The sequence below is a fragment of the Mirounga leonina genome, unplaced genomic scaffold, assembly GCF_011800145.1.
Source record: "Mirounga leonina isolate KUSES-001 unplaced genomic scaffold, KU_Mleo_1.0 Mir_176, whole genome shotgun sequence".
Classification (NCBI taxonomy): domain Eukaryota; kingdom Metazoa; phylum Chordata; class Mammalia; order Carnivora; family Phocidae; genus Mirounga; species Mirounga leonina.
Window position 1 is genome coordinate 27,921,601 of NW_023270454.1, and position 15,556 is coordinate 27,937,156.

The following is a 15,556-nucleotide window of genomic DNA, read 5'->3' on the forward strand; positions in this document are numbered from 1 at the left end:
TGTGCTTTGGAAAATGACAGATTAAAAAAGTCCGTTGATACGTTATTCTAATCATTAAACACATGTTTCACATGAGAAAGGACATAACTTTAATGAAACAATCCCTCGAGGGCAAAGCTTTTAAATGATTAAGAAATACAAATTTCGTAAAGCTTGTAGAGCAGAATTCCTGAGAAGGACAAATAGCCAAAGCTCGGCTTCTTTTTGGCTCACCCAGTAGAAGTTAAACAAGGCCATTCTTTGGCCCAACTGTGAAGTCTTTTAGATTTGTCTTCTGTGAAGGCGAATACTTGACATGATTTGAGAGCTAGTTCGATTCATGTATGGGTTGACTGCCTTTCTTGTAGTGAGTTTTTTCATTCACAAACAATTCTTGTTTTTTAGGCAGGGATTTGATTGTGAGCCTATTAACGCTAAGTTGTGAGAGAAAAGGTTTACCTCTTGTTAGAGGCATTTCAGGCAATAGCATACCTGATTTCATTAAGTACAATACATACTATGTTCCCCTGGTGATTATATACCAGCAGGCAATATTAGTGAGTGGATGGACTACAAGCATGGCTTCTGGAGCCAGACTAGCTGCGCTTGAACCCTGGTTCTGGCACTTGTTAGCTCTATGTTCCTAGGCAAGCTGACCTCTTTGTGACTCAGTTGTTTAACCTGTAAAATGGAGGAAAAGTTGATAGTAGCTATATTATAGGCTTATTGTGAGGATACGTGTTAATATGTGAAAGCATCTGGGACACAGACTGGTACATGGGAAATATGGTAAGCTGAATATGCAAGGGTAGCATGACCACTTTAACTGAAAAACCCATGGGCACATGCACCCCAATGTTTATAGCAGAATTATCAATTATGAAAAGAGCCCAAATGTCCATTGACTGATGAATGGATAAAGAAGAGGTGGTATATATATACAATGGATTACTCAGCCATGAAAAAGAATGAAATCTTGCCATTTGCAACAACCTGGATGGAACTAGAGAGTTTAATGCTAAGTGAAATAAGGTAGTCAGAAAGACAAATATCATACTATTTCACTCATAGGTGGAATTTAAAAAAACAAAACTGACAAACATAGGGGAAGGGAAGGAAAAATAAAATAGGATACAAACAGGAAGGGAGACCAACCATAAGAGACTCTTAACCATAGAGAACAAACTGAGGGCTGCTGGAGGGGAGGTGGGTGGGGGATGGGCTGTATGGGTGATGGGCATTACAGAGAGCACTGGGTGTTGTGTGTGGGTGATGAATCACTGAATCACTCCTGAAACCCATGCTGCACTATATGTTAACTAACTTGAATTAAAATTAAAAAAAAAGAAAACCCTACAGAAATGCATTGAGTATATAACTATATATACTGAGCTTGCCTCACACTATGCACTTTGCCCCTTGATCTTGTTTTTTTTCCCTCTTGCTTATGGATTTAGTAGGTCAAGTATGAAGCCTAAGCTGACCCATTCCCTGAGATGGGTAAATTGTTTAGAGCTGTGATGTCAAATATGATAATCATTAACCACATGTGGCTATTAAAATTAAAATTTATATTAATTGAAATAAAATAAAATTGAAAAATTCAGTCCCTTAGTCACACTAACCACATTTCAGGGGCTCAATAGTCACATGTGGCTAGTGGCTACCATACTGGATGGTGCAGATACAGAACATTTCTAACTTTGCAGGAAGTTCTATTGGATAGTGCTGATAGAGAGTTTGGTAGTGTGTTATCTTTCTTGTTCCATTCTAACATGTAGCTAACATAAATAGCTTCTAACTTACGAATGAGATGTATTCTGAAAGTTCACTCGCAAGTTGATAGAGACCTTGAATAAAACTCTCTGTGGACCAATTACATTAAGATTACAGAAACAGAAAGCATATGAAGAGACAAATGGCTAACAAACATAAGAAAATGTTCAAGTTTATTAGAAATGGAAATTGCAACAATGAGCCTAGTTTTGATTATATGACTGGAAAGATTAAAATAATTATCAGGTAAAATGCTGGTAAGTGTGCAGTGGGGCAAATGCACGTGGGTATATATTTTTAGTAGAACTTTTCTTTAAAACAATTTGGCAATACATATTAAAAGTCTTAAAATTGTTTATACTCTTTGGCCCTGTAATTCGCCTTCCCAGACTTTCATATAAGGAAATAGAGATGCTTACAAGATTCAGTACAAAGGTGCTCACAACAGTATTAATTCTAGTAATAATTGGAAACAACCAATTGGGAGAGGGTTAGCTCAGTTATGACTTTGACATATTGGAAAACTGTATATTCATTAAAATGTTTTTGTAGCATATTTGACAATGTAGGAAATATTTTTGTAGAAATAAATGAGAAAATTATATTTAATACTGTATAGTATGCTCAAATAACTAAAATATCCTTGGGAAGTGCTTGAAAATTAATTAAAATATCAAAGTAGTTAATCTAAGTTTTATGGGATAGTGTGTGATTTTTTATTTATTTATTTTTTTTATATTTCTTTTTTTTTATTCTTATGTTAATCCCCATACATTACATCATTAGTTTTAGATGAAGTGTTCCATGATTCACTGTTTGTGCATGTGTGTGATTTTTTTATACTCTCTACTTTCGAGTTGTCTACAGTGTACATGTGTTCCTTCTTTCAGAAAAAAATGCAAGAGTACCTCAAAACTATTTAGGATAAATTAATGGTAGGGAATCTAATAGTACTATAAATACAACTAATCAAATGAAAACAGTCAATAACAATTGGACACATCATCTGTACTTTGTCCTGTGTGAGATGCTTAAGTTAAAAAATAGAACTGAACAATGAATAAAATTAATGGAGCATGAATAATTAATCTGATTAGGGTTTTCAAGTGAGATACAGACATATCCTGCTAGGTTATGCTGTGGAAACAAATGCACCCCAAATCATAGTTCCTTACAAAAAAGATTTATTTCTTCATGTGGCGAGTCCCTTCTAGGCTGGCTGTAGCTATGATCCATGTCCTCTTCACTTTGCGGACCGAGGGTGAAAAAGGAGCCCCATATGGAACATTGCTGATCTTTCTGGCCTAGGAAAAAAGAGAAGGTGAAAGCATTAATGGCCTTAAAGCTTCTGCTCTGACAGAGCTTCACTCCAATTACATTTCATTGGCCAATGCAGGTCACATGGCTAAACTTCACGCCAGAAGAGTAGGAAGTAGAATATTTCTACAGGAGAGGCAAGAAGTGGAAGTGATGGGATACTTCGACGTTATCACATTCAGCCACATTCACCCAGATGCGGAGATTTAAATTCTATCGATAAGGCTCAGGAAGCTGTACTTTTAACAGTGCTCTTTAAAATTTTGATGAGTCCGATGAGGGGACCCATGTCTGGGAATAAATAAATTAGAACATACAAAAATTTATTATTACAATCTATGGCAATCATGGGATAAAAGTAGAGTGATTATAGGTCCTGACTTGCTAAGGCTTGCTAGTTGGCCCAATGTAAAGTATCAAAAATTCCCCCTTTTATTCTCCAAAGTATCCCAATTTATGTGGTTAAATAATATGGCCACCCTAAGCATAGGTCATTCTTTCCTGAAATAGGGAGGATATATACAGCTTCTCCTTCTTCCTTTCACATTTGCTTAGCTCAGTATATTCGATATTTCCCTAGGCCAAGCATATAAACAATATCTCTTTGGGTCCAATGGATGGTATTTCAGAGAAACTCTAGCCATGATATCCCCTTACAATTTACTGACACATTAGTCCTAGGAGTCTTCAGAGATAGCTTACATTTCCTCAAAAAGACAGTTCTCTTTGTCCTTCTAATTATTGTGGTCAATTGTATTACTGAGAAAATAATTGCTGCCTCTCTCTACTGAACCACTTTCTACCAGGCATTTTTCTACTCAGCTGTCTCTGCTGAATGAGTATACTTTTTGCCCTGTTGATATCAGGGTTGGCCAGGACACTGACCTGGGAAAGGTGAATGTGAGTGGAAATAATGGTGTCACTTCGGAAGTTTTAAGCACCATCACGTGGTTCTGCTTTCTCCCTTTTCTCTCTTCCAGGAGAACAGAAGGTTTCAGATAGAAGCTGCTGCTTAAGCCTTGGTCCTGGAATGAAGATGATGTGGAACCCCAGAGCTCAGAGCAAGACAAAGACCCTGCTGAGTGAGCCACTGTGGTTCTGGGATTGTTTGGAGAGGCAGCGTGACTTAGTCTAAACGGAATGATACGGTTTTCAGAGCTTTCCATTTCTTTTTCTATTCCAGCTCTCTCTCATGGTCAGTCTCTAATGCCATGAAGCTACATGAAGAGCCACCGATATGTTGGATTAGCGGATGCTGCAACATTTGATATAGCGATAACGATACCAAAATGTCTTGCCTCATATCTTCTGGGCCAGAGGTGCTGCTGTTATAAAAGCTGAGCTGTAGTGGGTACATGATATTTTTGTTTGATGTGCCTCTTCCCTCTTTCATGAAGTGGTCTTTTTCTCTCTTCGTTCGTGTTCTATTGGGAGTGCCACTCACAGATTCCTCCCTCCTCATGTGGGAATTAACAGTCCACCCATTCATGGTATCCCATTCCCCCAGTCTAGTGATTGCTCCAAGGGCAAGCATGGGGCTGACGTTCTCTTTTGGGACTCTTCAGTCTCTAGCTGATGTAGAAGGTGCTTTTCGTAAGAGATGTTGGAGCTAGAATGGTAGGTAGCTGGAGCTGCTTGTGAAGTCTCACTACCATGTGGAGATAGCCTTTATAAGAATAAGGAAAATAAAAGTAAGCAAGGATATGTAGGGCTGAAAGCGAGTCATAGAAAACTTAGGGGAGCAGAGGAGACAGGAACAAGATGGGAGGAGGGAGAGAGACAGAGGACCCACCGATTCTGAACTGAGTCATGCCTGAATATCATTCTATTTATTCTCTCCCCATTTATATAAATGAATAAATTTCTATTTATCTCAAGCTGGTTTGTGTTGGGCTTTTTCCCTTGAAATCAAGAGAGACTTAACTAACACATAAGCTGTGCTAGGTGAAGCCATGTAGAAGTTATCCTGTGGCTTCTACCCAGATCCTTTATTAGAAAGACCGAGAAATAGAGTGAGGGTAGCCACAGAGAAAGCTGGAAATGCATCTGTGGGGCCTCTTCTTTGCCGCAGAAGAGCACGGAAAAGTGCACAGGTGTCCTCTTTATTTTGTCTGATCTAGACTCTTAATCCAGAGAAGTAGGCTGCTGAATGAAGTTGGAGGAACCAGAGATTAATAATCAGATGAACAGCTATGAGCTACACGCTTTCCCTTTGAGCCATGTCCATCTGTTGCTGGGGGAGTCTTCTCCCTCCAAACAGGAAACAATGGAAGATGAAAGGAGGTAACTCACTGGGACAGGAACACAGTAGACCTAAAAAATTCTGAAAGTGATTGCTGGAATTAAAGCTATAATTTACTAGCCCCAGCCCCTCCCCTACAATATTCTCAAGCAAATTGCATGTCTAAATATAACAGCCTCATTAAAACCATGATATTTAAAAAGGTCTAACACATGACCTTTCCTTAGATAGGAAAAAAGTGTGGGAAATAAATTACAAATGAAAAATACAGATAAGTAAAATGATTTCTCCAGTATGCAAGAGAATTAGACAATTCTTGGTTTCTAAATGTCATTTCCCAGTAAAAGGAACGAATCTCTTTGAAGAAAGGATTGATAATGGTTTGGATGGGAGAAATACAGGGCGAGTTAATGTACCAGAAAGCTAAGAAGTGCACATTGAGGGGCCTTCCCAGCTGGCCAACTTTGAGGAACTGAAGTATTAAGAACAATGACATTTACAATAGATTTTGATACGTTGAACAACAACAACAACAACAAGTTCCTAAGTCCATAGAAAAAGAGGGAAGGGAGGAAGCAGGAAAAGTTCATTTTCACAGAAGAATACTGGGTAAAAAATATACAATTAATGATAGAATTACAAAATCACCTTTTTGCAGTCACTGATATAATTTATTCAGCAGGGGTCATCACTGGGTGCTATAGCCAATGGGTAAAAGTTAGTTGGGGAACAGGATATTTACAAACTTTCAAAATATTTTTTTAATAATGTGTAAGTCTGGTAGGAAACACCTTAATAAAATTATCAAACTCAGCATCTCTCTTGATATGATATAATGGGAAGTCTACCACATTAACTATTGTATTCTGACAAAAACATCTAAACTGCAGTTATTCACAAGGAAATGATCAGACAAATCAAGATTATAGACTATTTTATAAGACAACAGGCCTAGATTCTTTAATAAAAAAGTCAATATCATTAAAGAGAAAAACAGCTAGGACAGGGGACAGGTATAAATAAAAAGGCAGTAAAGAAACATGATGGCTAAATTCCATGTGTAAGTCTTGAGTGGATCTGGATCAAAAAAGTGATAAGAAGCTATAAAGGACATTATTTTAACCACCAGAGGAATTTAAATATAGACTAAGAGCTGTTGCTCTGTATCGAATTAAAATTCAGTGGCTTAAATATTGTTTCTCAGGGTTCCGTGGATGGGTTGGGAGGTTCTTCTGTTGATATTGTTAGCACTCGCTCATGCAGCTGGAGGGAACCACTGGATGGCTCGAACCCTCTCTTCATAGGCTCTTTTATTTTCTAGAAGGCCAGACGAGTGTCCTTGGCGGCACCAGTGGCCTTCCATGAGGCCGGGCCCCGGTCAGCATACGCATATCTAGTCTCTGCTTGCGGTGGATCCTTTTGTTGATGCCTCAGAGGCTTGCAGTGGCCATCAATGTAACAATCAACCACAGATGTCATATTAGATAACAGTTTTGGATCAATGTTAAGCTTTTCTGCTGTGTTAATAATATTGTGATTGTGAAGCACAACATTCTAGTCTTCAACAATAAAGGCTGAAGTAGTTAAAATAATATGACACGATTTGTCTCATGATTGGTGGAATTTACTTTTCAGGAACTCTAGGGAGGGAGGGCAGGAGGGAGGGAGGCGAGAGAGATAGAGAGACAATAAGAGAGAGGGAGAACAGGTAAAGGGAGCAAAACGTTAACAATTATTGGAGTTAGGTGAGGGGTATACAGGTGTTTCTATTACTGTTCTTTCAAATTTTCAAACCTGGGTTTGTTGCACAAATTTTCAGTATGTTTGATACTTTGCAAAATAAGTCTTGGTAGAGTTCGAAAGAACCCTGGCAAGCTTGTGAAGAGCAAGCCCACGGCTTTTCCACCTCTCAGATCCTTGATTCAGGGGGCCTGGGATCCGTCTGTGTAACAGGAACCGAGCTGACTCTATTAGACTCTGGTTCACACTGGTTCACCCATAGCACACCAGAAAAGTGAAGAGGGGCCCATACACTTTATAATTACAAGGACAGAGGGTCAGAAAATAAAAAGACGGGGAAAGGGAAATTATGAAAAATGAAAAGGTAACATAAAATAAGATGGAAGAAATGAAACCAAACAGTGTTTATAAGGATAACAATAAATAGGATAAACTAGTTGGTTAGATAAAAAGACTATATTGGATCAAAAAGCAAAGCTCAGCTATAAGCTGCTCACAAACAACCGTCTAAAGTTAGGTCAAAAAGTGCATTCAAAAGACACAGCGGAACTTTATAAACTTTACCTTCTGTAACAAAGATCTAACCGGAATAAATTTTTCTGAACTAAGTAGTATAACATCAGGATTCAAGAAGCAAACCTACAAGAAATAGAAAAGGAAATGAACAGAAAAACAATCCTTTCAGGAAACATTAACTGATAGATTAAATTTTAAAAATAATTATTTGGTTTAAAGGATGTGAAAAAGACAATAAATAAGGTTGATTTGATTTGTATATGCAGAATTTAAACACCTGAGAACAGTCATGGCATCTTATTTTCAAGCTTCCATTAAGCGTTTATAGAAATTGATCCTATCTTAGTGCAGAAAACCTGCTTCAATGAATTTTAATAACTAGAAAGAATATGGGTTACATTGCTTTTATGAAGAATAAAAATTGTAAAAATAAAAATTTAAAAACTTTAACCACTTGGAAATTCTAAAAATTTATTTATTTATTTGAGAGAGAGAGTGCATAGGGGAAGAGCAGAGGGGGAGGGAGAGAGAGAATCTCAAGCAAACTCCCCGCTGAGCGCAGAGCCAGATGCAGGGCTCCATCTCACCTGAGATCATGACCTGAGCCGCAATCAAGAGTCAGACGCTTAATCGACTGAGCCACCCACGTGCCTCTAACCACCTGGAGATTTTAAAATGTTATCTTAATTATTCTTGTGTAAAACAGAGTATTTTAACTGATAGTGCAGAATATCTAGAAAATGAAAATATAAACTAGTATATCAAAATTTAGGTGACTTGTCTAAAGCTATATTCATAGAAAAATTAATAGATGTAAGTATTTATACTTTGAGATAGAATAAAATATTGAATTAAAACTTAACTCAGATTAAAAATAAAGAGGATTAAAATAATAAAAACAGAAATATAAAAGACAAATAATAGAATTGATAAATAGAACCAAAAACTGTTTTTTCTCCCCAAAACTGGCACTTTAAACCAATAATAATAAAATATAAAACCATGCAGTAACACAACCAAAATACTAGAAAATTTGAAAGATGTCAATCGTCCCTGAATTAAATTTACAGATTTAGATGGTATCCAATCAAAATACCAATAGATGGGGGCCCCCTGGGTGGCTCAGTTGGTTAAGTGACCAACTCTTGATTTCGGCTCAGGTCGTGAGCTCAAGGTTGTGAGATCAAGCCCCATGTGGGGCTTCATGCTGGGCATGGAGACTATTAAGATTCTCTCCCCCTCTGCCCCTCCCCCCTCTTAAAAAAACCCCAAAACAAAAACCTAAAAACAAAAACAAACCAACAGATGTATTGTTGCTGCTGTTTGTTTGCACGGAACATGACAGACTTACTCTAAATTTATCTTGAAATACAAACATATAAGAATAACCAGAAATAACCTGAAAGGGAAGAGGAGTAACAGTGAATAAACTAACCAGTTTTAAGATGTACTATTAAGACATATGCTGTGTCTCTCTCTGTCAAATAAATAAACAAAATCTTAAAAAAAAAAAAAGACATAGTAAGTACAACTCTTGGTCCTAGCACAAAAAATGATTACATGATACAGAGATTGACTCAAATACCTATAGGAATTTAGCGTACATTAAAAACATTTCAGAACATCAAAGAAAAGCAGAATTATTCAACAAATGGTGCTGAAAAAACTTATGAGGTTTTTGGAAAAATAACATTGGTAAATCTTCAGCCCTTGCTCTAAAATTAACTCCATATGAATTAACACTTTAAATATAAGATATGAAAATAAAAGTGTTAGGAAAAAATCACAGAGATACATAAGAATTATTTTGATACTGTGACCAAAATTTGCTAAAAGGGAACACTTGGTATGTTTTACCTTGTAAGAAGTAAATGTATGCGTGGTAATCATCAACAAAAGCAAAATGAAAAATAAACTAGGAAAAGTATTTACCAAAAAGTACACCACAAGCAAAGAGATTCATTCCCTTGATATATAAAAGGATCCTACTAATTATCATTTTAAGTCCCCGAACTTCCCAGAAAAAATTGTCAAGAGATAGGAACAAGAAGAAAGATCACAAGGAAGGCAATACAAGGAGTTGATAATACGTAGACAGAATTGATCAATTCTGCTCACAAACTAATACACATCTAGACATTTAGATGTTTAGATGCCATTTTTAATCAACTCACATTGGTAAATAATTAAGAAACTGATAAAAATCATTTTGGCAATATATAGAGAAATCTGTTAGCAGAGTTAAAATACAATTACAACTTCTGCAGAGTATTACGGCAATATATGTCAAATTTTAAAATGTGTATCTGTCTTGTGATACAATAATTCTACTAGAAATATGCCTTATAAACATATACACAGAAATGCACAAAATATCATGCAAAGATATTAATGGCAGCATTTTATTTATTTTTTTAGTAACAAATGTAAGAAATAATCTCTAAGACTGTGTGCATGTGCCTGTGTGTGTGTGTGTGTGTGTGTGTGAAAGAAAGAAACTGAGAGATGGGGAGAGAATGAGAGAATGAATCAAGGTGCTATTTAATTTTCAGTTTTATACTTTTTTTATTGCTTTAAAATAAACTTATTTTATTGGTAAACCAATTTAAACAAAATCTATGTCCATTTCAGTGAGAATGAAGATGGGCATCATAAGTTATGTTAAAAAAACAACAAATTCTTGTTCTATAAAGAAATTTCTTTTAGTGTAGTTTAAACTCCAGCCAATATGAATAACAGTTTATGTTGATGTGCTTCTCTCCCTCTCCCTTCCTTTCTCTCTCTCTCTCTCTGTCTTTCTCTTCCACAGCTAAACTGCCTAAGAATGGGCCAAAAGAAAAGCCCTGTTGGATTCTGAGAGACTTTTCTGAAAAGTTCGCTGGAATGAATAGTAAGTCAAACAGCTGGTGCTACAGAATCCAGTAAAACCACACAAAAGCTGAGGGAAATTACGTTGTCTTCCTTTGATTTATGATTTTGAAACATCTTTTCAGGAGGAGAAATCAATTCCACAAAGCACTGAAGTTCAGAAATAATTAGGCATTTTGAATTTTTGCAAAAGCCACAGAAAAGAGATCCACATTTACATAAAATGGCGCAGCATGTAGAGAGAGCCTGGTTTCTGCAGAAAATCCCTCCTACTGGAAAGCGTTCAATTCCAAGTTGTCTTCCAATTGCTCCCCCACCCCCCACATAAAATGCACAAAAAATCTCCTGGAATATATTGTGAGATTTAGATTTTTATATATTCTCTTACCACATATTTAAGAAATCTGTCACATTCCCATATTAAAGTTGATGGTTTTATTACCAAGACAACACATATATGTGATTTTGAATTTCAGAACTGAGGTCCTCAATAAGAAGCATCACAATTAAGATGGTACAAGTGAAGAGACAGGATTCGAAATGACTTTTGTTGTGTAAATGAATAGAAATGAAGAAGGTTCTGGAAAATATCTCAGTTTATGATTTGAGTATTTTAGACATGTCCAACTTTCCTATCTCCATGGAATTTGCTTCTTGGTAATTTTCCACTAGGCATTTTAGAGCTGAAACAAACAGGATCATTTGGTACCTGACTTTACCTCAGACATCTACCTTAGTAAAACATCATTCTGTACCCAGGAAATAGGAATTGAGGACACACTTTCCTTTAGCCAGTCCACCCCGTGATGTTAAGAAGCCATAAGAATCCATATTCAGAATCCATCCAATTACAGCAAATGATTACTTAATAGCCTATTGGGAAAACATTTCCGCCTCTGGGTTGCCAAAAGGTCTTCAAAAATAGCAGGGCAAATAGTCCCAGGTCTTTGTGACCTAAAATGTCTAATGAAGCTGAGGAAGAATTATTAGAGCATCTTAGAGAAACCTGAAGCCATTCAGCCTAATGATTTAGTAAATGTCTCTGTCACTAGGTCAGAGAATAATGTGGCTGCTAGCTCAGTATTTATTCAGCCACATTCACCACTGCGGGTAGCACTGACTGAGAATTTTCCTATGTCCTGAATGTTCTCAGGCAACACACTCTTCTGTTTACATAACTCTAAAAATGGATTTATTTTGTGATGCGTTCCACTTCTAGGAAATTAAATGATGAAGACTAAATACTAGAGTCAAAAAGTAATAAAAACCCAAGACTGAAAAACAGATGTCACACTGAGAATTCAACTGAGATGTATGGGGTATGAGATAGAAAATAGTTTTCTTTCTTAGTTCAGATTTAAAAAAAATCCATAAATGGCAAAGTACAGTCATTTCAGAGGAGAGATGCGGGTGGAGGGGTGAGGGAAGAGAAAGGCAGCCCAAACTGAAAAAAAAAGTAAACATTTTTTTTTTTTAAACATAAAGACTATCACAATTAAGCCTGCACTGTCCTCTGGTGGTCAAAATTGAAAATGTATTTTTACAGATGAATTAAATGAATGATTATTTAATACACATTAATAACTAAAGGCGAGGCAAACAGATGCTTCACTTTGAGTGAATATTTCGTTTTAACCAACTCACTTGACTACGACATTTCTCCTAATTATTAAAGTTGAATGGCTCCTCTTTGGAGAGGTCATAATTGTTCTAAACTTTTCAACTATAATGCAGGGGCTGTAAGTAGTAAGTTGTGTTGGATGACACCGTTTATATACTTCAGATTTAGGTTTTCATGTATGTTACAATTTATGTAGAAATAATAGGAAAGAATATTTTTCTAGATTTCTTAGGCTACTTCCTTTTAGGGAAGTAGGCTATGACTTATTTAATGCCTTATTTTATCATGCACATTAAAATGAAAATTTTAGGGACACAGACACATACATGATTGTCAAAGAATATCAGGATATAGAATCTTAACCCAGCAACCAAACCTAGTGCTTTTTGTTTACTGTATATAAACATTAGACATATCTTAGAGTATTGATCCTTAAGCAAAATAAATAAATAAATAAATAAATAAATAAATAAATAAAATAAATAAGTAAATAAAATAAATATTATACTTCATTACAGCTTTAAGAAATATAAGATTTTTAATTCCGAGATTACTTGGAATGCTAATTTTTTTATCTAGAGAAAATTAAAGCCTGTATTTTCTTGGCTGTTTAGTTTTAACATCATCTTGGATAATTTCTTATGAGAGCCAACAAAATTTTTACTAATATATTCCTTGAGTCTCACAAAAAAACAATCCTTAAAATGTATAAATAATTTTATTTGGCTCCTCTTCTTACTCTAATCATAAGACATGTTTTTAACTAAGGAAGATATGACAGAAACTATGTTTTACTTTTGTTCTTTCTGATCGAGGATTTAAAATGGTTTCCTGTTAAACTTTGTAAATTTTATCTACTGTATTAATTGGTTGCTAGCTCTTATTAAAAGAAGTTACACAGTGAAATTATAAATGGTCTTGAATTTTAGTATCTTAATTTTTCTCTAATAAACTTCTTTCAATATAAAACCTAAATATGTGATAGAAGATAATTTTAGCACCAAACAAGGCCTTAGGGATTTAGCTTATTTTAATTCATTCAATAAACATTCATTGTGTACTTTAAAAAAAAAAAAATTGCGTTGGCTACCTAAATCAGTGAGGTGAAACTACAAAGATAAATCAGAAATGTATCTTCAGATTAAGATGCTTGTAGCTTGGGGAGAGACAAGAAGGGTTTAAGGAAAGTGAGACTGTAAAGAAGAAGGTGAAGACATGTATTGTATCAAAGAAATGACCTGGAGTGTACTTAAGCTGAAATAAAAGCTCCTTTTATTTCAACTAGAAAGAGGAGCATTATTTATTTATTTATTTTATTTTTTAAGATTTTTTTTATTTATTTGACACAGAGAAAGAGAGAGAGAGAGATCACAAGCAGGGGGAGTGGCAGAAGGAGAGGGAGAAGCAGGCTCCCTGCTGAGCAGGGAGCCCGATGTGGGGCTCGATCCCAGGACCCTGGGATCATGACCTGAGCCGGAGGCAGACGCTTAATGACTGAGCCACCCAGGCGCCCCGAAAACATTAATATTTTAATAGATCAAAGGATTGTTGTACAAAATGTCAATTCATCTAGGTGAAAACTTCAACAGAAAAATGTTAAAACAAGTAATAAAGGAAAAGCAAATTAAGTAAATGACAGGCTATTTTTAGTCTACTGGATATTAACTTTAAAAAATGTTTTTAATTTTTATTAGGGAAAATTTCAAACATACACAAATGTGCAAATGATAACATAACACCACCCATCAACAACTTTCTGCAACTATCGATGAAGTCCAACTTTGTTATTAAAAGCCCCACCCACCTAACCCCACCCCTGTAGCATTTTGTAACAAATCCCAGACCTCATTTGATTTCATTCATAAGTAATTCTGTTTGAATTTCTAAAAAAGGACACTTTTAAAAAGTAATCAAAATACTGTTATCAAACCTAAACATATTTCAAGATAACTTATTTGGACAGTTTTCAAATTTTAATTGCTTTATTATTGAAATAAGGATTGAAATAAGGTCAGATACTGCTTTTGGTTCACATGTCTATGAAGTTGTTTTAAATCTATAGACCCTTCTCTCTTTCTCTCTGAATGTACACCTCCACACACGTGTATATATAAGCAGCTAAATGTATATTATATAGATTACAGAAATACATATGTACATACATGAGCACGTGCACACATATGTGCATTTGTTGAAGGAATCAAATCATCATTTGTCCCATGCAGTTTCCCACACTTACTATTTTACTGATTTGGTTCCTGTGGTGTCATTAACATCTTCCTCCTTTCCCTATTTTGTGTATATTGGTAATTACAATTAGGATTGAGACTCTGCTAGGTGGTTTTGGAGTGGGTTTAAGGATGTGGGGCTTTGTTCCAGATTGGATGCTCTCAGGAAATGGGTAATTCTGTGACTGAGTGTCTTTATAAATCTTATCTAGGAGGGGGGAAGACGAGAGAGAGGCCATAGCTGTCATGAGCATCTCATCCAGAAGGAGAATTTTGTGGCTCAGACAGTATTTCTGTTTTGTCTATGTTCAGACATGATTGTTTTTCTCTTGATCCATCTTGGTCACAGGGTGGCCTTGTCTGATGGTGATGTTCTGTGAAGCTGCTTCCATTCAACAGAACCCCAAGGCCTGAGAGTACTGGGCCAGTCAGTTCCTGAATATCAATCAGGGCCTCTTTTCTTAATGTTTACTCACCTCCACCCAGCAGTTCATCTCCTCAGTATATGTCTAAAAGAAATGCATGCATATATCCACAGAAAGTCTAGTGCAGGAGTGTTCGTAGTCTATGAAGAGAAGAGTGGATACACCAATTGTGGCATATTCATAAAAGGCGATGGAATACTACTCATTAACAGAGACCAACTATTGACATACAACAAAACATCTGAGTCTCAAAAACATTACGCAGAGGGAAAAGAACCAGACACTAAGGAAACATATTTTATGGTTCCATTATATATATTGTAAGGGCAAGCAAAATTTATAATGGTGGAAGAACAGTGATCGCCTAAAATGATGTGTGCGGGGTGTGGGGTGGTGTAGAAGGTGTAGGCCTGGGGAATTGACCACAAAGAGTCATGAGGGAAATTTCTTGGGTGATAGAAGCAAGGCTTTATAACTTGATTTGTGTCATGGCAGGTCAAGTGTTTAACTTTGTAAAAATTTATCAGAGTGAGCATTTATTGTATATAAATTGTGCCTCAATAAAGTAAATGTCATATTCAATTACAATTTTTCTATTTGTTGGGCTATTACTGTCTCTTCAATGCTTCTTGTCCATGTTCTATCAACATGCAAATTTAATAAATTGCCTCAATGAAACTAACCCTCAAAGATCCCCCAAAACCTCTTTGTCTTACTATATCATATTTTGAACCAAATATAAACAGTTTTTGAACATAGTCTTAACATGTTTTTACACTCAAAATTTATGGAATTTTATACAAAATAAAACATTTTATGTATTTTTAAAATTTATCATGAATGA

General features: G+C 35.8%; 1 protein-coding gene across 3 annotated transcripts in view; it reads right to left on the reverse strand.

The window, feature by feature from the left end:
* Positions 1 to 2,592: 2,592 nt before the first annotated feature.
* The window catches only part of TMEM144 (transmembrane protein 144), a 55,890-nt gene continuing 42,926 nt past the window's right edge, over positions 2,593 to 15,556 (reverse strand). The window contains exons 12-15 of one of the 3 annotated variants that reach the window (XR_004682410.1): positions 7,619 to 7,693; positions 5,963 to 6,012; positions 3,958 to 4,738; positions 2,593 to 3,059 (exon numbers count right to left, since the gene is read on the reverse strand). Coding sequence is in view for 2 of the 3 variants with exons in the window: in XM_035022830.1 (XP_034878721.1) it covers positions 5,986 to 6,012; positions 7,619 to 7,693 (102 nt within the window). In the remaining variant the exon portion in view is untranslated. Of the gene's footprint in view, positions 4,739 to 5,962; positions 6,013 to 7,618; positions 7,694 to 15,556 lie in introns of all 3 variants that reach the window. The other 2 variants (XM_035022830.1, XM_035022828.1) reach the window with 2 other exon arrangements.